A 21,220-nucleotide genomic window follows, 5' to 3' on the forward strand; every position below is an offset into this window, starting at 1 on the left:
ATGGAGACACCTCTGGCCAGCTGCACTTTGCTTGCAGCTCCTGCAAAGGAAATGGTCAGCTGGGAGCATTAGATAGCAGCATCCCAAATCTGTGGGTGATGCTGTCTCCCCAGCCTGCATCCCTCTTGCCCAGGTTGCTTGGTCCTGCTGAGAGCAGCAAAGCCCTGCAGCCAGAGCTGGCTGTCTGGCTGGGCTATTCCAGCCTGGCCACTGTGTATCCCTGTGAGTGACCTGTGCCCTGCGCTCACAGAAGAGCCGGAGAGGGAACATCCCTGCGGGAGTTTGTGTGCGTGTGGGCATCCCGAGGCACTGCCTCACCTGGGACGATCCTAGGGAACCAGAGTGTGTTCAAGTGCACCCGTGCCGGACCCCTCCCCGGCACACAGCTGGGGGAGAACCGGGGGGGGGGCCCTTCAAACCCTCGCTCCTGAAATCAGGGTGTTATATTTACTTTCCCCTTTTGGCAGCTAGAAGGGGAAGCCCATCCCAGCCCCTCATTGTTGTCTCAGCGAGTTAATCAGATGCCATAATCCTGTTGTGGAAATATCGGGCCTCCCTGGAAACAATGGGGAGCGAGAATATTGTGGTTAAATTTCAACCAGCTGCCTCCCTGCTCTGTTTGATCCCCGCCCGCAGGCCCGGGCCCCTGGCGAGCAGGCGGCGCGGCGGGGGCCGGAGCCCCGGGGGTGCCACCCCGCGCCCGCTCGGCCGCTCGGGAGCCCCCGCAGGACGCCCCGCCAAGGGGGGCGAAGGCTGTGAGGGGACCGGGCGCACCTTGGGGCGGCGGCGGGGCTGCCCCGGGGGGCAGGTGGCGGCGGGCACCCCCGGTGGGGTGGGCTGCGGGGCTCGCAGGGGGGAGGAGGCTGCGGGCGGCCCGGGGCAGGTTCCACGGGGAGGAGGCGAGAGAGGGAGGGCGCTGGGAGGCTGGGACACGGGCAGGGTGCGGTCCTGGCGGTTCCCGGTCCCGGATCTCTTCAATTTCCCCTCTCACTCCTGCCCAGGGAGCCGAGGCAGCGGCGGCTCCGGCTCCGGCTCCAGCCTCGCCGCGCTGACCGCCGAGGCGCAAACCGCGGAGGGCTCCGGCAGCGCCGAGCCCCGCGCCCCGCGCCCCGCAAGCGGCCGCTCGCCTGCCAAAACAAACGGCCCTTCGCTATTTATTGCCGCCGCCGGGCCACGGCAGCTCAGAGCGGGCCGACGCCAGCTCGCCGCACCGGGCAGCCGGAGCGCACCCGCGCCGGGCAGCCGCCGCGCCCCGCCGCCGCCGCCGGCACCGGCACCTGCCCGCCGGCTGCGCGCCGCATGGGGAGCCCCGGGCCGGGCGGCGGGAGCGGCGGCCGAGCCTAGTGCGGACCCCGGAGCCACCGGTGCCCCGGGCCGCCCCGGGGCCGCCGGGCGCGCCATGAAGCCGGCGCGGCTGCTGCTGCTGCTGAGCGGGTGCGCGCTGCTGCTGGCGCCGGCCGTGCGCGGCTGCGGGCCGGGCAGGGTGGTGGGCAGCCGCCGCCGCCCGCCCCGCAAGCTCATCCCGCTCGCCTACAAGCAGTTCAGCCCCAACGTCCCCGAGAAGACGCTGGGGGCTAGCGGCCGCTACGAGGGCAAGATCGCGCGTAACTCGGAGCGCTTCAAGGAGCTGACGCCCAACTACAACCCCGACATCATCTTCAAGGACGAGGAGAACACTGGCGCCGACCGGCTCATGACCCAGGTACGGCACCGCTGCCGCCCGGTTCTACCCCCGCGCCGGGCATCTGCGGGCACCGGGGCTGTCCCAGAGCGCCCTGCTAGCCACTCTCCCGGGACCGTGTGGGCCCCGCTCTGCGGCTTCCCCGTCCTGCCCCGGGCATCCCGGTGCCGGGTCCGGGCTGCCGGCGTGCAGCGAGTGCATCTCCCTCCGTCGGGCGCTCCGTCCCTTCGGCTGCGCTGTGCGCGACGGACAGCGCGCTGCGCCTTGGGACGGCAGCACCCTGCTCCCGGAACCGGCAGCACCTTGTCCCCCGAGATGGCAGCACCCTGCCCCGCTGCTCCTCGGAGCCTGTGGCGCTCGTGTCTTGCTGCACCCCGAGGAACGCCCTTGTGACTCCCAGGCTGGCAGCACCCTGCGTTGCTGCCCCTCAACTCTCGTCCCACTGTTGCCCAGGCTGGCATAACCCCGCATTCCAAGCTGGCAGCAGCCGGCCCTGGTGCCCCTGAGCTGTGCCACGCTGCCCCCGATCCGGCAGCATCCTCCCACATCCCCTCGATCCGGCAGGGCTGTGCTGCGCTGTTCCCTGGTCAAGCAGCACCCCGGCCCGTGCAGGCATCCTGCCCGTGCCCCTCTACTCTGCCTGCCCACTGGCAGAGCAGGCAGGCTGCCCCTTGGATCCGAGGGACAGACAGAGCCTGGCGTGCTGCTGTGTCCAAGAGTGCTCTTGCTGACCTTGTCCCCACTCTGACACTGAAACCCTCGGTGCCCCCTCTTCCTGCATGTCTCGTGTGGGATGGTGCCGGGTGCTCGGTGGGAACTGCTTGCTGTGCTCAGGGCTGGGGACAACCTGTTACTGCAAACGCCTTGTTGCAGTCAGCTCACAAGTACTCTGGGCCAGCAGGAAAGGTGGGGGGGTGGACGGCACAGACGACAGCAGAGGAGGGGGGGTGATGCTGGACGAAGGTTACTCTGTGTTTTAATATTGCCAGGAGAATGCCTGAGGGTTTCAGGAATGCAGATAAGGAGCCGCACGGCCTTGCTAAGAAACCTGGCTACCAGCCTCAGCAGGGTTACAGCCTGAACGAGCTCCTGGGGGAAGCACAGGGGAGCTGGGCTGCCCTTCTGCCCACTGCACCCCCTGGTCAGGGGCTGGCAGGTGGGTGAACATGTGTGACTATGATAGTGGGCACTGAGCAAGGCCCTGGCCATAGTGTCTGACCAAGGTGTTCATAACATTGGGAGGAGAAGCTTCTTGGGTGCTGGCTTGACAGCTCTGCAACCCCGTGTGCCCTGAGAGCAGGTCCCTTAGGGCAGGGACCATAGTCCAGGCTGTTTTCAGGCTGGGGACTGTAGCAGAGGGACTGGGATACCCTGCAAGGCAGCAGTCTTGGGGAGTTACACAAGTTGTGGTTGCTGGTGCCTGGAGCCCTGGGGCTGGGCTGTAACCTGCCTCCCCTGGGGAACAGCTTCAGGGATATTTGAGGAAGCAGAGAGCTCCTCTGGTCCATACATCGGGGAAGTGCATGACTTCATTGGAGGCAGGAGAATGCTTCTTGCTGTGTTTTCTCCTGAGAGTGCTCCCTCCACCTTCTGTAGCCCAGCCAGTTCCCCTCAGCACACCTGGGAGAGGGAGATCTCCGTGTCCCTTTTGCCAGCCTAACATTTCATGCTGTACCACTGCCTTGTTGGCTGAGTACCTAGAAGCATCCTGGTCGTCTTGGACTGCACAAATAAGGGTTCTTACTCCAGCAGGGTCCGTGGCCACCACACATCCATGCACAGATGGGTACCACCGTGCCTTGGGCAGCTCTGCAAGGAATTGTTCTTCTTCCTATAGAGGTAGCATGATTTCTGGTAGCTTGCTGCCATCCCACAGCCCTGTGGGATTGTCCTGTGGTCCCTGGCTGGGGGAGATCCCCCCAGATATGGGAACTCTAGCTCTGGCACCATGTCCTGTGTTGCTATGGGTTGGGAAAGGCCATTGACCCAACTCCTTGTCCCTTCCCCCAGAGCGCTGGCTTTTACTGCTGTTGACTCACTTCAAACCTGTTTTCTTTCCCCAAGTCCAAGGGTCTGGGTGTCCCAGGCAGCCGGAAGATGTCGCCTGCTTAGAGGAGTGGGTAGTGCTGCTCTCTGCCCGCCTTTCCTTTATCGTTTCATCTTCCTCAAGAATTCCAGTGTGTTTGCTCTCACTGGTCCCACTCGGAGGTGCTGAGATAAGGCTGGAGGCAGAACCCGCCTCACCTCTCCCCAGCAGCCTGGCCCAGGAATGCCATGGGTCCCCTGCCCCCATGGAGTCCCAAACCCAGCCTCTCCCTACCCCAGCCATCATCCCTTGCAGCCACTGCTTGTCCAACTGACACGGAGACCATCCTTGCAGTGGTGAGGAATCTCTCATGACGACCTTGGGGTAGGACTTTTGGCTTCCTTTGGGGAAACCTCCCTTCAGGAGGAGACGCCAGTAAGACCCCTCTTCTCCTGGCCAGGCTCTGGACATGGGAGTAGCTGTGGCCAAGCACACTCCATTCACAACACCTCTGCTGAGACTGTGGTCACACACGAGTGTCTTTCATACTTCCCCTGAGATGACCCTGGGGTCCCTGCTGAATGCACCCCATCTTGGAGCTCTGTCCTGCTGCTTTCCCTAAAGCAGTTTGGTTTGCCCCACAGGACATGGTTCTGTCCCCGGTAGGGACACAAAAAGGGAGATGCAAAGGCTGGGCAGAAGGTGGGGGCAGAACTTCTTTGCTCAGCCCAGCCCAACATGCCCATGATCTTCACCATGAGGTGCATGGGACAGCAGAGCTACCAGCTCAGTGTGGTCATATGGGGCCTCATTCTTCATGTGAGCTGGGAGTGCCTGGTGATCTGCACCACTACAGGGACAAGCTGTGCCCTCCCTGCGATCACCATCAAACACAGAGCCCGTGGACAGCCAGCCCATATTTATGAATTTTCTGGTCCCTGCCTACCTGTTCGTACAGGCAGCAGAGCCCTTCCCATCCCTACCTACTTCCTGCAGCTCGTGTGTGCCCCCTGACCACTGCTGCCTGCTCCTTTCCCGTCCCTGTCCATCCCTGCCTTTTGTTGTCTCTCTGCCTCCTGTGCCTGCTCCCTGCACATCCCCACCTGCTCAGCCTTGCCTATCACTGCTTGCTCCCTATTTACTTGCCCTCACCCTTGCCTGTTTCCTCCTCATAGTTGCTTCTTCCCTGTCGATCCATGGTTGTTCCTCCTCCGCTGCTGCCCTGCTGACCATTTCCCCACCCGTTAGTACCTGCTTCCTCCCCGACCTGCTGGTTCTTGTCCATGGGTACCTGCTCCCTGCCGGTCCCCGCCGGTCCCCTCCCGCGCTCTGACACCTGCTGGCCACCGATGGCACCGGCAGAGCCGGGGACAGGCAGCTCCAGGGCTCTGTCCCTGCCTGGGAGAAAGGCTTGCGCAGTGTCGTTGTTTTTGTGCGTGCGGGGTGCCCCTGGAGGACAGCAAAGCTGGCAGTGAGGGACGGAGGGGTGCCCAGAGTGCTGGCATGGTAGTGGCAAGGGAATGCCTGGAGTGATGGCTGGGGGATGCAGGGAGGCTTCAGGGATTCCCTCCTCACTGCCAGTGCTGAACTCCCTTGCTGCGGGGTCCCACTGGGGCCGGGGACCTTGGGAACAGCTGTCACATGTGCCAAGTGGCACCACGGTGGTGCTGGACGGGGACAAAAGTCACTCTCCTCCCTATTCCTCCTCCCCTCACCTAGCAAACTGTTTGTCCAGCACCTTCCCGGCTTATCTCCCCACGCCCAGAGAGCTGTGGGATGACGGCAGGCCTCATGTGGGGCAAAGGCCTGCCTGGCACTGCCCTTCCCAGGGCCTGGACCCTGCCAAGTGAGAGCAGGTTTCCCCAAGAGCAGCAGTGCCCACCTTCCTGGGATGGGAGCAGGTGCTTGGGGATAGGGTGAGGACCCACATTTTGGGTCCCTGCAGAAGCAGTGTTGGGGCATTTCTGAGCCTGGGGATGTAGCCAGCATCAGGTTTTAAAGCCCTGGCTTGTTCTTGCTGTAACTGTCTCAAGACCTATGACATGCTATGGTGGGGAGCTCCCGAACTGAGCTGGCCATCATGCAGAAATGTCCCCAGCAGTGGCTGTGTTTTAAGCTGCTGTCCAGTCATTTCATTTAATGCTTCCCAGGACTGGCTTTATGCATGACCATGCATGCTCTGTCCCCTACCTTGATTGTATGGGACTCCTTGTTTCCTGGGGAATGGCAGTGAGAGAAGCCCTGGAGTCTTTTACTTCTGTGGAGGCAGAGCTCTCCCACCCAGCAAGCACTGGGTGGTGACAACGGGACTCCTGATCCAGCTGGCTGCCTCAGAACCAGCTGTACCTGTAGGTGTGAACCTCAGCCTTTGGAGCCGGTGTAAAAGCGCCCCAGTCTCAGCTTGTCTCTTCAATTGCTTTAAGTTTTATGCAGTTTCACTTGGTGTGATTCTTAGTGTGGGCTGTGCAGGGCAAGGAGTTTGATCCTATGGGTCCCTACCAGCTCACTCAATTCTATGATTCTTCAGGACCTCACAGAATCTCCTTTCTGGGCTGCACAGCCCTAGTTCATTCACCTGGTTTTCTGTAGAACTTCCCATATTCTTTCCCTACACTTTTTCTATATTTCCTTTATCCCTTTAGCAAGGGACCACAAGCTGGGGCTGTACTTCTGCAAGCCAAGAACACAGAGTTTTGATCTTTCCCTGACCATCCCAGCTGTGGCTGGGGGCTGTGGGGCAGGGCAGGACTGTGAAACAGGCATCCCTCTGCTTGCTGGGGAGGACTGCCACGGACGCCTGCTTGCATGGGTGACCTATGCGACCATGAGGTCTGGGGTTTTAAGATCTGCTGCTGTTCCTCAGCCCAGGATTTACAGCCCTTGTGGTGCAGAGAGGTGAAGGGGGCTTCACTCCACATTCTTTCTGTTCCAGCACAACAAAGCCCTTGGAACAGGTTTGGCACTCCCATAGGAGCAGAGACTGGCTGAAGCTATGGGGCTGCCCAGTGCTGTGTCCTGTTACACAGACTTGAGGAGCCATACCAAGCAGAGCTGTGTTGAGGACTGGGCAGGTTGTTTAATTTCTGCCTGGAGGCAGCCCTAGGGTCCCTGGGACCTCCTCCCAGGCAGGAAGCAACAGGATTGAAGCTCCTGTATCCTCCTCCTGTCAGATGGGAGCTGCTGGGGTACAGTTAGCAGGGGGAAGGTGAGCAGAGAGGGTGTTTCAGCCCAGCCCAGGCTGCGTTGCCCAGCAGGCTCTCAGATGAGCCTGGGGCTGGGGGCAGAGGGAGGAGAAGGGTGCCCTGGTGGGTGCACTCTCCTGTGCCCAGTGGTGGGGTGTCAGCCTCTGCAGGGAGTTTGGAGAGCATGGGGTAGACAAAGCACCTTGTGTTCTCACATCTTCCTCTGCTGGACCAGCTCCCAAGGGCCTGAGGATTAATGGAAGCATGGTGGGATGCAGCCTGCCAACCAGACAGCTAATTCCTCCCTCCAAGCTTTTACTGACTCTGTCCCTCTGCCCCGCAGCGCTGCAAGGACCGCCTGAACTCGCTGGCCATCTCTGTCATGAATCAGTGGCCAGGGGTGAAGCTGAGAGTGACGGAGGGCTGGGATGAGGACGGGCACCACTCGGAAGAGTCGCTACATTATGAGGGCCGAGCTGTGGACATCACAACCTCGGACAGGGACCGCAACAAGTATGGCATGCTGGCTCGCCTGGCCGTGGAGGCTGGCTTCGACTGGGTCTACTACGAGTCCAAGGCACACATCCACTGCTCCGTCAAGTCAGGTGGGTCTGGGCTGGGGGGCAGTGAGCGGAGCTGGGGGCCAGACCCCCTCTTGCAGCATACCTGGGGAGCCTGGCTGGCTGGGTGGGGTGCTCCTGCAGGGGGTGCCAGCTTTTGCATCCTGGTTCCTCTATCTGGGGCAGACAGTCAGGTGGGGAGTGAGTCACACACCTGTGGCCAGCCAGTACAATGGGGCAACTTCCCCAACTGGCTCCCATAGACCTACATCTTGACCAACCCTCTCTCCTTCTTCCTTTTCTCAGCCCACATCACTTTGTCCCCCAGTATGTCCACTGCCCCTGTCTCCCCTGCCTCTGCCCTTGCAGTCCCTTAGTGCCCATGCTCAGCCTCATCCAGCCCTGCCCCGCTCCACTGCTGGCTGCTTTTGAGCTTCTGCTGTCCCAGCAGCATCTGTCCATCCCTGCCCAGCCAGGGGTGTGGTCAGGGACATCCACAGGGACAGGCCAGGGTACCCTGGGGTCGGCTCTTGGCTGTGCAGCACCATCTGCGGAGGGGAGCAGAGCTGGGTGGTGCTTTGAGGGACGCTCTCGTCGCTGGTGGTGTTCGCTTCGTGCTGCGCGGTGCAGCGGGGGCGGCAGGGTGGAGGACGGGGCGAGAGCCGCTCTCAGGCCGTGCCCGCGCTGCGGAGGGGATCGCGGGGGCTGCGAGCCGCCCGCAGCCCGGCAGAAGCGGCGTGCCCGGGCCGCGGTCCCGGCGGAGCGCGGGCTGCAGAGGGCAGCAGCGCCCCGCGCACGGGCCGGGCCCGTGTCGCGACAGGCCGGGAGGGGCCGGGCCGGGCCGGGCCCGTGTCGCGACAGGCCGGGAGGGGCCGGGCCGGGCCGGGTCCGTGTCGCGACAGGCCGGGAGGGGCCGGGCCGGGCCCGTGTCGCGACAGGCCGGGAGGGCTGTGCCTGGCCCTGGGCTGGCGCGGGCACGAAGGTGGCCTCGGCGGCTGCTGGCACCCGCAGCCCGTGCAGCAGGGCCGGGCGTGCTCCCGGAGCCCCGCACACGGAGCCCCGCACACGCAGGCACAGGCGGCCGTGCCAGCGCACACCCCCGGGCACGGCCGAGCCCGCACAGCCGGGCCCACGCAGCGGCAGTGCCGGGGCCGGTGTGCCCGGGCGGCCCCGCGCCTCCGTCCCGGGCTCCGCTCGCACGGCACTGTGCCTGTCCTACCGCCCTAGGCCGCAGCCCGCGGCTCGACAGCCCCAGACGGCAGCCGGGCCCCCCGCGCTGACCCGCTCCCCGTGCTGATGCCAGGACGGGCACAACGCCGGCCGGCGATGGAAGTGGGGCCGCCGCGCCGCAGAGAGGGAGTGATGCGCCCCCGGAGAAGAGGGACAAAGCGTGGCCGGAGGACCGGGACTCCCGTGCCCCGGGGCACCCTGTGGGGCCGGCAGGAGGAGTGGGGCCAGGCTCCGAAGCAAGGACCATGATCCCACAGCTATCAGGCTGGCCAGAGGAGTGGGGCTGTGCCCCTGGAGAAAGACAGAGGCTTTTGAATCCTGGGATGCTCCCCTTGGACCAACTGAAGAGGGATGTCATAACCCAAGCAGCAGATTGGGGCCCTGAGGCCCTGAAGGGCTTCTAGAGGCTGGTCATATTCCCCTCACTCTGCAGCAGCTCCTCAGGGCTCTGGGTCCCCCGTCTTTTTCCCCAAGGCCATGGGCAACCCAAGAGTGTGTGGTGGAGGCTGTGGGGTACACATCTTGATCCCCTCAGAACTGTGTACAGAGGGCAGCCGGGCTGCTCCTGCCTCTTAGTAAATGGCTTTTATTTTTGTATGGATGGCCACGTGGCCTGTTGTATGTATTGTGTCTCCTCGGGTCCTTCCCTGCACCCATGTCCCTCCTTGCTCAGCACCTATGCCATCCACTTCTGCCAGGCACCCCTCTCACCCTCCTGCTCTGCTGCCTGCCAGGGGATGCAGGGTGCAGGATTTGGGACCTGGCCTCCGGGGCAAGGACAGGGCAGACACTGCACCACTTCTGAGCAATAAAAGGATTCTGTCCCAGAGATGGATGCCTCTCTTCATGGGCTTGGGGGCTGGGATTTGGCTCTGCCCAAACCTGGGGAGTGTGGGGGCAGTGCCATCTGGGAGGGCACATTCAGGGGTTAGATGAGAGAGCTGGGAGAGGGCCCTGAGAGGTGGCTTAGAGCTCAAGGATGGAACTGTGCAGGGCTAGGAGCAGGACCCTGAGGTGAGACACCACTGGCAGAGGGTGGGAGGGGTATCACACAGACAATAACTTGGGAGTTTCTGGGACTTGGGGGAACAGTGCTGCTGGTAAAGCTCACCACCATTCCTTAGGAAGCCAGGGTTCCCCTGCTAAGTGCCAGAATGGGCCTCTGGGGAGGGGTAGGAGCTTTGTGCCACCATCCCAGGAGACAAGCCCAGAGAGTGTGGGTCCTTTGCCCTGTGGCAGCCACTAGGGAAGCCCTACCCAGGAGGCTGGTAGCTTTTGCACGATGATGGCCACAGGTTGTGACAACTCCCTACAACCCAGAGAAGCAGGAGCTGGCTGGCATCAGTGGTGCAGGGGTGAGCAGGTGGGAGAAGGGAGCAGGACTGCCGCGTGGGGTGGAGGGGCGCTGCAGTGCTGTGAAACTGCGGCATCCTGCTCTGTTCCTCGCAGCATCCTCCCAGGCAGAGCCCAGCACCAGCACTGCAGGGAACAGGGATGCTGTGGGGGTATGCAGAGTGAGACCAGGCACTCTGCTCCTCAGCCTGCCACCATCTCAGGGCCCTGCCTCTGTTTTTTCAAGCTTCAGGTGTCCCATGGCAGTGTTTTGCACATTTCAGGCTGTGGTTGTGTCCCACTCCCCCTGCCTATTTTGGGGGTTGGGAGCTGGCTCTGTACAGCAGGCTCAATGCCCTGGGACCATGCTGGAGTGCCCAGGTGCCACCTCAAGTGGCATGATGGCTGGGGGATGAGGTGCCTAGGGGACATTGGTGGCCAGGGGTGTGCAGGAGACAAGCTCACACTGGTGATGCCAGGGCAGGGTTATGCGGGGGTGGGCAAAGCGGGGCAGACTGGGAAGGTGTCTGTGCACAGTGGAAACGTGGTGCTGAGGGTCTGGCTGATGGGTAACCCTGCTGTCCTCTCTCTCCCTGCGCAGAGCACTCAGCCGCTGCGAAGACGGGGGGCTGCTTTCCCGGGCGGGCGCTGGCAACGCTGGAGGACGGTGCCCAGACGCCACTGTGGGCACTGCGCCCAGGCCAGCGAGTGCTGGCAATGGACGGGGCAGGCAGGCCCACCTACAGTGACTTCTTGGCTTTCCTGGACAAGGAGCCCCGTGCCCTCACCACCTTCCATGTCATCGAGACCCAGGAGCCGCCGCGGCGCCTGGTCCTGACGCCCACCCACCTGCTCTTTGTGGCAGAGAACGCGTCGGCGCCCGCCGCCCGCTTCCGTCCCATCTTTGCCAGCCTGGTGCAGCCGGGACACTTCGTGCTGGTGGCGGCTGGGGGGGGCAGCTTGCAGCCTGCTGAAGTGGTGCGGGTGTGGGACCGGAGGGATGTGGGAGCCTACGCCCCGCTGACACGCCATGGGACACTGGTGGTGGACGGCGTGGTGGCCTCGTGCTTTGCTCTGGTGCAGGAGCAGCAGCTGGCACAGATGGCATTCTGGCCGCTCCGGCTCTACCACAGCCTGGTGGGGTGGCCAGGGGTGCAGGGGGATGGTGTGCACTGGTACTCAGGGCTGCTCTACCGCCTGGGCAGGCTGCTCCTGCCCCCTGACAGCTTCCACCCACTGGGAATATCCCAGGCGGAGAGCTGAGGGTGCACCACGGCCCCAGCCAGCACAGCTGGTGGGGGTGGTGGCTGCAGGGTGACTCACTGGGGGCCAGCACCCCCTCCCAAAGCTGGGTGCCCATGGGGAGCTGCCTCCAGCCCTGCCTGCTTGGGGTACAGCCACCTCCTGGCTGGGGGGCACCAAAGCTCCGTGGTGTGCCTCCTCCATGTTCACCATGTTCACCACCCCCTCTTCACCCCCTGTTCCTGGGGACAGGAGGGAGGCATGAAGGGTTTCCCCCGGGACAGGGGCTGCCCCTGGCTGGATCCACATGCTGCTATGTGTGCGTGTGTGTGTGTGTGTGTGTGTGTGTGTGTGTGCTGAATTAGCTGAGAGAGGTCTGAATGGGAGGGGGGAGAGAGCCCTGGCTGCTCCACTGAGGTTCCCAGCCTGTCTGCACCCAGTGGGGAAGTTTTGGGAGAGGAGCCCAGGGCCCTTTGCTAGCAGCCTGGGTAGGAAGGCAGGCAATGCTATTTCCACCCCTGGGACATGGCAGCTGGAAGGAGGGTGACCCAGGTACTGGGACTGTGCCTTGTCCTTAGCCCAAGTACAGGGCCACCCATACAGGCAGGGGTGGGGGGTCTGGCACAGCTCTGGCATGAGACCTCCGACTTTGTGACACAAGTTCCACTGGAGCGAGAGACTGGGGAGTGAGATGCCATCTCTGCCCAAAGCCAGCACCAGAGGCACCCAGCTGGGCATCCTGTGGGGCTGCTGTGACAGCATGGGGCGCTCTGGCTGGCAAGAGGGGCTGCAGAGGCAGACACATGGGCAGAAGGGTGCAAATGCCAGCCAGGCATAGACACACTGGTAAGAGCAGAGGTGGGGAGAGTCAGGGCTGCAACCTCAGCCTGCTGGAGCCTGAAGAAAGAGGCAGTGGAGACAAAAACCTTTCCCCACCCCAAAGCTACAAAAACTCTTCAAGTTTCATGCCCTGGCTGGCCTGACCTCCCCAAGTCGCCAGTACCCCAAACCCTCAGGGTAATTCATTGCTGCTCACCCACTCCTGGGACCTGGGGAGAGTCCCATCAGAGCTGCAGCCACAGTTCCCCCACTCCAAATCCTAGCTGGAGCCTCAGCCCCCCCCTAGCTCCACACGAGTGGAGGGGGCTGAGGGAGGCAGTGACCCGTGTCCCTCCTGTAGCATCACGCGTCTTTATTTATTTATCTGCTCTTTGTATGTACCATAGATGGGAGGCAGTGTGGGCGCGTGCAGGGTGAGATGGAAGTGCAGGGCGGGGGTGGGAAATCGTTTGGTTGGGGGGGGTGATTTTTTTTTTTTTTAAACAAAAAGCAGAAATTATTTAAAGATTATTTTAAAGCACAGCTTTTATGGTGATTGTTGTCCAGGTTGAAGTGAGGGAGCGTGAGCGTGGCCGATGGCAGGTGTGTTTTTGTCTCTTCACTGGATGTACCTCTCCTGGTTGGGGACACAGCCCAATAAATCCATTGCCTCCCCAGCGGGAGCTCGGAACTCTGGTGTAGGGAGGGCAGGCAGGGATCGGGGGAGCTCACTGCACCCATTGTTAAAGGGCACGCGGGGCTAGAGGGCATCATGTGCTTCTCTAGGAGCAAGGTTTGGTCACCCCGGTGCCCTCCACCAGAAGGATGACATCTCTCTCCTCACTACTCCATCCGTGCCCAGGGGAGGTGGGCAGCTGCAGGCTGTGGGATTGACCCAGTCTACACAGGACCAAAGTGTCATTAGAGCCACCTGGAAACTAGGGCAAGTGGGGCAGCACGCAGTAAGGACAGCCACTGTGGGACTGCCAGGGATACCCCAGTCTGGACTCACCACCTCAGTGCCTGTCCCTCCTTCTGTAGCACCCCAGTCACCACAACACCCATAACCCAGAAGATGGAGCCTGTATCCTGTAGACAGGTTTCCAGTGCCACTAGAGCTAGTCAGTGCTGGCCCCCACGCCCTGTCAGCCCTCTACCCCATCCCCACGCCAGCAGAAGGAAAATCCACCAGCCAGCAGCCCACAGAGCCCCCCCATACCTGTCCCAGGCACACACCTCTCCGAACACACCCTGCCCCGTCTCCACTGCCCAGCCCTGGTCTCCTGGGACCAGGATCTCCCGAGGGCTTTCCCCGGACCCCCCAGCACGGCAAGCGTGAAGCAATTCGGCAGCAGGCTGTCAGCGAGGGCCCTCATCACCGCGCTAATTTAAAGGCTCTGCAAGGCGGCAGAGCCAATTTAATTAGGTTCTTATTACAGAGAAGGACAAATTGGTCCCCGGGGGCCCACGGGGTCAGGCTTTCGAGAAGTGCTTTATGGAGTGAAATTTCAATCAGGCTGCTGTGGCAGGCAGGGGGAGCCAGAGGCAGAGCATGCACAAGGACGGGATCTGCTCTCTGGAGTGCCCGCTGCGGGAGATCGTCTCCAGGTCCAGGTTTTCATGGAATTAGTGAGTGTGGGGGAAGAATTCTTTGTCCCATTAGGAGGATGCTGCAGGGTATATGGCAGCTGATTTGGAAGGAGGCAGGGAAAGCAGGGAGGGCTTGGCTCTGAGCTGGCTTCGGGGCAGTGAGAGGGAGGGAAAACATCCATGAGATGCTAGGGTCTTTCTGAAGCTCCATTAACTCCCCCACAGCTCCATAACTCCACATGAAAAGAATGCTGAGGACAAAATGATGTCCAGCTGACGGACAGGACTTATGGGGGTCTCTCCCTTGCCTGAATGTCATCCTCTGTCTTGTCACTCAGCCCCAGGAGAACCAGGACAGCCGGGGAGCTGCCCCACTGCCGGCGGGCACGTGAAGCAGTCCCATCTCCCAGCGTGCCAGTGCCAGGCGAGGGGTTATCCCAGCAGGGTCCCAGCTGGGCAGTGATGGATGGGGATGCCGGTGGGTGGCCGGCAGAAGGGCCGGGCTGGAGGGTCCCACAATGGATGTCTCTCCATCAATTTGTCCTCATTACCATATAAATGGTGGGTGGGAGGGAGAGGAAGGGCATGTGGCGACAGGAAACACCCCCACATGTTCCCATCTGGGGTACATGTCCCCCCTCCCCATCCTTCCAGCCCTGTTAAACCACCTCCGACAACCCCCGGCCTCTAATTCAGCAGAAGAGAGGTTCCACCCCCTATTCAGAGCCTTGAAAAGGCTACAGGGTCCGGCGCTGTTAACAAGGGGGGACACGGTCCCCGTCCCCGCCTCTCCCGTCTGTCCCTCGGCCCAGGGCCTTCTGCCGTGGCAGCGCCAGCCAAGCTCGTTCCCGGCTCCCGGCTGGCCCGCTGGAGGCCGGGATCCGGGCAACCGAGTGCCAGGGCAGCCCTGGGGCTGGGGAGTGGGAGCGGAGCCTCCTGCAAGGATCCCGTTCGGGGCAGCTTTGGGTGCACGAGGCCGACACCAGGGTGGGGTGCTGCCACAGCTGCCCTGCTTGGGGCACGTCTCCGGGCTTGGTGGTGCTGTGTCCCCATCGTCCCTGAGCTCTGGGTCCAAACAGGTCCCCATGGCCCGGGCGGTGACATGACTGGGGAGTGGGGGTCGCCCCACAAGATCTGTGCCTGCGGACATCGGTACAGCAGCTTGACCCACCAGAGTCGCCCCCCAGAAATCCCAGGAGCAGCTGCCCCGCCCGGCCCGGCCCTGCACGCTGCCCGCAGCGGGAGCCGTGCCAGCGCCCCGCTGCCACCTGCACCCCGGAATGAACCTGCTGCCTTTTCGGGGTGCTGCTCCAGGAGCCGTGCCAGCGCCCCGCTGCCACCTGCACCCCGGAATGAACCTGCTGCCTTTTCGGGGTGCTGCTGCTCCAGGAGCCGTGCCAGCGCCCCGCTGCCACCTGCACCCCGGAATGAACCTGCTGCCTTTTCGGGGTGCTGCTGCTCCGGGAGCCGGGCAGGACCCTGCTCTCTGCAGCGCTATTCCGGGGGCAGGCGGGGTGTCCCAAGGCACTGTCCCCGAGCCCACGGAGCCCCGGGACAGCGTGATGTGTGTTGCTGAGCCCGTCCTGCACCCCCAACTCCCTCCACCTTCCCCTCTGTCCCGAGCCCCCCACCTCTCGCCCCTCTCTGGACCGTGGCACCTGTGTGACAGCATCGTCGGGAACAGCCCCACCACAGGGGCTGCAGAACCCTTCTGCCTGTGCGAGGCAGCTTCTCCCGGGCAGGGATGGAGGTGTTTTAGCAGGCAACAGCCTCTGGGTGTCAACCGGAGCCTGCTGTGCCTGTACGAACACGGCGGACAGACAGACACATGCACGGACCCGCCCTACACATACCTTTGTCCCCTGGACAGACACCTGCCCACCACCGCCCCGGACACCCATCAGCTCTCAGAATCGCCATCCGCTGCCACAAATTACTTTCTTTTCAGCTTGTATCCTTTATATCCCACGAGCACTCACATGTCCACTGTGAGGACAACAGGACGGGCACACCGTCGCAGTGCCCACCTCCGCAGCCATGCCCACCCCTGCAGCCATGCCCACCCCTGCAGCCATGCCCACCCACATCTGCCAGCTGCAGAGAGTTCTCTGAACCCTTGGAAGGGCCTGACAACTTCTCCCACCACACAGGGCGAGCCCTGCCAAGCCTCCTGCTGGTGGGACACATTTAGCTCCCGCTCGCACAGTGTGGGTACACAGCTAACACGTCAAATCCCCCGTCCCTTCCCTTCCCCCTGCCCGTCACCAGGACACACTCAGCACCCACAGTGGGTCCCTGCTGCAGAACTGGCAGAGCTGGGGGTGATGCTGGGGGTCCCCACCCTGCAAAGGCAGGCAGGGGCAGCTGGGGACAGTGCAGGGCGCAGCCGGCATCAGTTGCTGCCTCGTGTCTCAGTGGAGCTGGGGACTCCCGGGGCTCTGAGGGCACTCAGCAGGATACAGCCCCAGGGAAGTGTCACCGCCACCGGCACCGGCTGCCACGAGCGCTGCGTGGTGCCACAGGGGGCGTCGGGATGGGGGCTGTGTGACTATGCAGCCACACGCTGGGGACGAGCAGGAATCTAATCAGGGTCCTTTTCCGTAATAAATCATTTGTCTTAATCCAACGCCCTCCCTCCTGCTCTAATAACTCCCAGCACTGGGCCCCACAGCCACAACAATGCAGCTAATGGAACAATTTATTTTCATAATGGTGCTGGTGGGGAGAAGGGGTGGCCGGGGTGGGGGCAGCATGGTCTAGGGCAGGAGTTTCTAATTAGTGAATGAAATTTGATGTAAGGCTGGAGGAAGATGGATTTGCTTCCTGACAAGGGGCCTTTCAGCTCATCAAAGCACCCGAACAGGGAGGTAAATTAAATTATTTCTAATTCTTCACTAACCTCCAGGGAGTCACCCTTCCACCAGCAAAAGATGGGTCCATTCCTGAAATGAAGAGGCACTTGAAGGACTGAGGTTAGGTAGCAGGGACCAAAGCAGGAGATGGGGATGACAAGACGGGATGGGGTGGGACAGAGGAGCAGGACAAGCTGCCATTGACTTTGCTGGAAAAATAGGGAGGGAAAAGGTGTTGATGGAGGGAAGAGTTGCAAATGGTCAATAAATAAACAACTGCAAGGACTAATGACTAATTTGCTGTGAGTTTTCCATCCATCCCTGTCACCTAACTAGACCTGGAGCAGGGCTGAAACACAGCTGGTGCTGGGATGGAGCAGAGCAGCCCAGCAGCAAGGAAACAGCCCCCCAGCCCTCAGGGAATTTGAGCAGGGACAGCACTGGACTGTGAAGGGGTGACTGATGCCGAAGTAGGCAAAGGGCCCAGTGTAGGGGATTCCTTCAGCAAAGGCTCTTGTTCTCATGTCTTGGTGTAATTTAAGGCCAACACCAGTGAGGTTAATGCTTGTGGCATAGAGCTGTTCTTGGGATGCACAGTATTTTTTCAAAGTGCCCAGCTCCTGCAGTCCTGTGATGGAGACTTGTTTTACAGAACAAGTGCACTCCCTCCCAGCTCTCCCTGTTTTACAGAGAACAAGTGCACTCTCTCCAATTTTCTCCCTCTTGCAGAGAGACCTTCCAGTGTCAACCTGCCACCAGCCGAGATGTCCCCAGTACCAGAGTGGAAAGAAGTGGTCTTGGTGCTGTGGCTGCAGTCACCCCTGGCTCTCCGTGGAGCAGGAGCATTACAAGCTGTCCCGAGAGCAGCCAGGGCTGTGTCACAGCTCCCCCGCCGCGGGGCCAAGGGAGCCCATCCAGGAACAGCAGGTGGATTCCTGGGGGACTTTCCCTGTGAAATCATGGGCTGCATTTCCTGCAAGACCTGCCCTCCCAACCATCCTCAGCAGTGCCAGGCAGTCCCAGGGCAGCACAGCCCAGGGAGTGACACAGGGGGCTGAGGGGGGCCGTGTCTTACTGCAGGGAGCGGGGAGGCAGGGCAGAGCCAGCGCCCCGCAGCAGAGCCCGGCTTTGCTGCAGCCTGGGCGGCACAGTCCCCTCCCCACGGCTGAGCCAGGTGGAGCTGGGACAGGCGCAGAGCCGGCTCTGCTGACCCAACACTCCAGGAATTTAATTTGTTTAATATATTCCCTGGGAAAGAAGAAAATAAATAAGTGGCACCTTGCTTGCCCCCATGTCTCACTCTCACGGCGGAGGTGTCAGCTTAACGAGCCGAAGCCCTCAGGCTGATTAAGCAGCGCTGCTCCCGCTATCGGGGCGCGGCCGAGCAGCGTGATTGATGCGCGGAGAGCATCAGCCCAGCCTGCTGCTGCACGGGGCCACCGTGCCCCCCACAGCCTCTGCTCCTGCTCTCCCTACCCGGGCCGTGGTCAAGGGCATGTCAAAAGCTTCCTCTTGCCCCACGGATTATCCTGCCCCGTGGCTCTGTGGCACAGACAGTACCCGGGAACATGAAGCTGGGGCTGGTTTTGACTCTGGAGGCAGGGATGGACACACTGGTGGCTTCCCACCGTCTGTGGGTCTGCCTGGCACCTCATCAGAACAGGGGCTGAGGACCAGAGGTGTGCAGGGCCTTTGTGCTGAGCTCTAGGTCTCATCCTCACTGTCCCCTATGGGCTTGGGTAGGGACACTTGGGGATACTGAGGCACAGGGATGTGCTAGAGGTGATGGTGACAATCCAAGGGGATCCCATGACTCTTGGTAGTTCTTTTACCAGTGAGCTCTTGCCAGTGAGCTCTTGCCAGACTGCTGGGGAAAGACATTCCCCCTTTCCCCCATCAGCTCCTCGCTCAGGCTCTTCTGCTGTGTGCTGATGTCTTCATCTCCCCCTCCCTGGTGTCCCTGGGTCTCACTGCAGAGACGTCACAGTCTCCCACCATTCCTGTCCCATGGCATCACCATCCCCTGCCCCCACCTTGGGAAAGGGTTAATCAGCAGCCAGGGAGACAGGGTAATAAATGGCCGTTATCTTGTTAATGAGCTGACATTAATTAGAGCCCAAGGTCCCGGGAGGAGCAGCTGATTTATTCTGTCATCCCGGGAGCAGGTTAGGTGCTGACTCCATGGAAAGGCCATTAACAGTGAAGAGGTGAGGCTGTTTTTGGGGGGAGTGGTGGTGTGAGGGTGTTCCTCCCCCCCACTCCTTCACCCCCAGACTCCAAACCTGGCTCTGTCCCCCCACACGGAGCAGTTCTGGCTTTAGGACAAGACAGAGTGAAGCCAAACCAGAAGATTGTGGAGGTGACAGGAAAAATCAGAGCTGGGGAATCCCCCTGGTGCCAGGGGGAAGGTGAGCCTGGCTGTGCCAGAGATGTGTGACACTGGACACCATGTGCTGGAGTGCTCTGCAGGGCAGGGGCTGTGGAGTGGGGCTGTGGAGAAGCAGCAGAAGGGACACAGTGCATTCAGTCACTTCCCTGCTTTCCTGGATGATGCTGAGTTATGGAAGATGCTGGCTTGTTTAGTCTCTCTCCCCAAAAGACAGGGCCTGGGGTGAGGGCAAACACTGAGGATGAGCCAAGGTGCTGCTCCCTCTTTTGGGGGCAGTAGGATGAGGGAGATCTCTCTGTGGATGCTGTGTGCTCATGGTGTTCCAACTCAGATGCTGCAGAGAGGTCAGGGGCTAACAGGACTGGAAATAGAGTGGTTATACTCTGAGTCCTTTTAAGAGATGGATCCAAGCTGACTGTGTCCCTGTCACTCCTGCCCGTGTGGATGTGCCACCCCATCCCCGTATGTCCCTGTTGCTCCATCCCCATGTGTTTACAAAGGGACAAGTCCTCTGTCTCCACACCTGAGCACTTTTGCAGTGCATTGCTGCATCCTGGGAACCTAACAGCCCTCGGGCATCCCCTGCAGCCCTGTGGCTGGCGCTGGCAGTGTGGCGGGGTCAGGTGTGACACTCCGGAGATGCCCTGGCTGTTTCTGCTAGGGCAGGCACCCTCCTTGCCCTGCCAGCCTTCCTGTGCTGCCTTGCCATCCCCCTGCTCCTGAGTGGGAGCTGTTAACACGTTTTTCTGCTCAGCCTTGCCATGTCCCATCAGAGATGAGGCTGCTTATTTGAGGAATTGCTTGGCTAAATAAACAGCTGCCCAGAAATCCCTGCAGGAGGCCTGTCTGGGAGGCACTGAGCCGTGTTTGCTTTGCCTGTTAACCCTTCGCTGGGGCCGGTACCTGGGGCTCCCTGTGCAGGGAGGGTGGGTGCTGGGTACGGTGGGCAGGGGGATGGAAGCACGGGGATTTCTGCATTCCAGCACAGATCCCCACCTGTTGGACTGAGCAGCTGCTGTGGCAGGATGAAGAAACCCTCAGGAGCCTGTGGCTGGCTGGGAAGTCTCTGAGGCGGGTAGGGTTAGGCCAATCCACGTGAGAGGGGATCCAGGCAGGGACACAGCACGGCAGTGACTGAGCACAGGACCTTGGCAGCAGGCAGGGAGGTGGCTTCACTGACCTGTCCTCTGTCACCATCAGAGCAGGGGGAGTCCCCTACAGACAGATGAGATGTCCTGTGAGAATGCCCTGAGGGCATTTCTGCAGAGAGCTGCTCTGCTCCCATGGCAGCGGTGTGGATGCTTCTACCAATGTTTCTGCAGAGGGGACAGCCCCCAAACAAGCTGGGACCTCAGAGCTGGCTGTGCCAGATCTGACACAAGGTAGACTCAGCTCCCACCACTGCAGGGCTGATTATGACCTATTATCTGGTTGGTTAATGGCCCCAAGCCACTCACAGGTGACTTAGACTGTTCATTTAGCCACAAATCATCGCTGGGCTGGCAGTTTATTTACCTTCCCCACCAGCCTCCTGTGGCTTCCCAGACTCTGGAGATAGCGGGTGGCCTGCCTGTAAGGGGCAGGGCAAAGGCAGCATCCTGCCGTGGGCAATGGCCAGGGCTCCCACAAAACCTGGGACACCCCTAAAAGGGGCTCTTGCACCCAACACTTCTTACCAGGGGCTCTGCCTGCTCGGGGATGAGAGTGGGGTGCTCCTACAGCCTCTCTCATGGGGAAAGAGCTAGAAAAACACTTCTGAGCAGGCTTACATCCTGTCTCCACTATTAGTGGTGACTCCGGGCTGTATTCTTCCACTAGCTGGCTACAGACTTTAGAATGGCACAAGGTGACCTGAGGCACCAGGTCCAGAGCAGCGAGATCTCTGCTTCCTCAGAGATGCATTAAACAAGGTTGACACACCGTGGGTTTCTTACTGAGAAGTAATTTCTAAAGGTGGAAAGCTCTTGGGGCTGTGACCTGCTGAGTAGTTAATGCTTAGCAAACAGGTACAGCCATACTGGAGACAAGACAGGGAGCTCTTTCAACACCTGAAAGCCTAAATGGCCTTGTTAGAAATCAGGGTTTCTGTCATCTCTCTGGGATGGGCTAAGCACTGATTCCTGCAGTCTCTGTGTCAAAGGTAACTTCTGTTGACTCAAGGCAGGTGACCCAAAGCTGACAGAAGGACCTGGTGCTAAATTGTCTGCCTAGGAAAGTCCAAAATGAAGGGTTAGGTGAAAATCAAGACACCCCAGCATGGGTCATGTCATATATTGTGTGGAATGAAGACTCAATCCTGGGAAAATGGAAGTCTGGT

The 21,220-nt window shown here is 61.0% G+C and overlaps 1 protein-coding gene across 1 annotated transcript; it reads left to right on the forward strand.

The window, feature by feature from the left end:
- Positions 1 to 877: 877 nt before the first annotated feature.
- On the forward strand, positions 878 to 12,524 carry IHH (Indian hedgehog signaling molecule). Its single transcript, XM_064434825.1, has 3 exons — positions 878 to 1,702; positions 7,233 to 7,494; positions 10,613 to 12,524. Exons 1-3 carry the CDS (start codon positions 1,400 to 1,402, stop codon positions 11,272 to 11,274), a joined length of 1,227 nt encoding a protein of 408 aa, XP_064290895.1. The 5' UTR covers positions 878 to 1,399; the 3' UTR covers positions 11,275 to 12,524.
- Positions 12,525 to 21,220: the final 8,696 nt, after the last annotated feature.

Source organism: Passer domesticus, chromosome 10, assembly GCF_036417665.1.
Source record: "Passer domesticus isolate bPasDom1 chromosome 10, bPasDom1.hap1, whole genome shotgun sequence".
Taxonomy (NCBI): domain Eukaryota; kingdom Metazoa; phylum Chordata; class Aves; order Passeriformes; family Passeridae; genus Passer; species Passer domesticus.

What these genes read in the sequence shown, in the direction of transcription:
- IHH (XM_064434825.1), top strand. Translation starts at nt 1,400, where the DNA reads ATGAAGCCGGCGCGGCTGCTGCTGCTGCTGAGCGGGTGCGCGCTGCTG. An exon ending in CCGACCGGCTCATGACCCAG is followed by an intron (nt 1,703 to 7,232) that starts GTACGGCACCGC and finishes TCTGCCCCGCAG; the next exon opens with CGCTGCAAGGACCGCCTGAA. An exon ending in CCACTGCTCCGTCAAGTCAG is followed by an intron (nt 7,495 to 10,612) that starts GTGGGTCTGGGC and finishes CTCCCTGCGCAG; the next exon opens with AGCACTCAGCCGCTGCGAAG.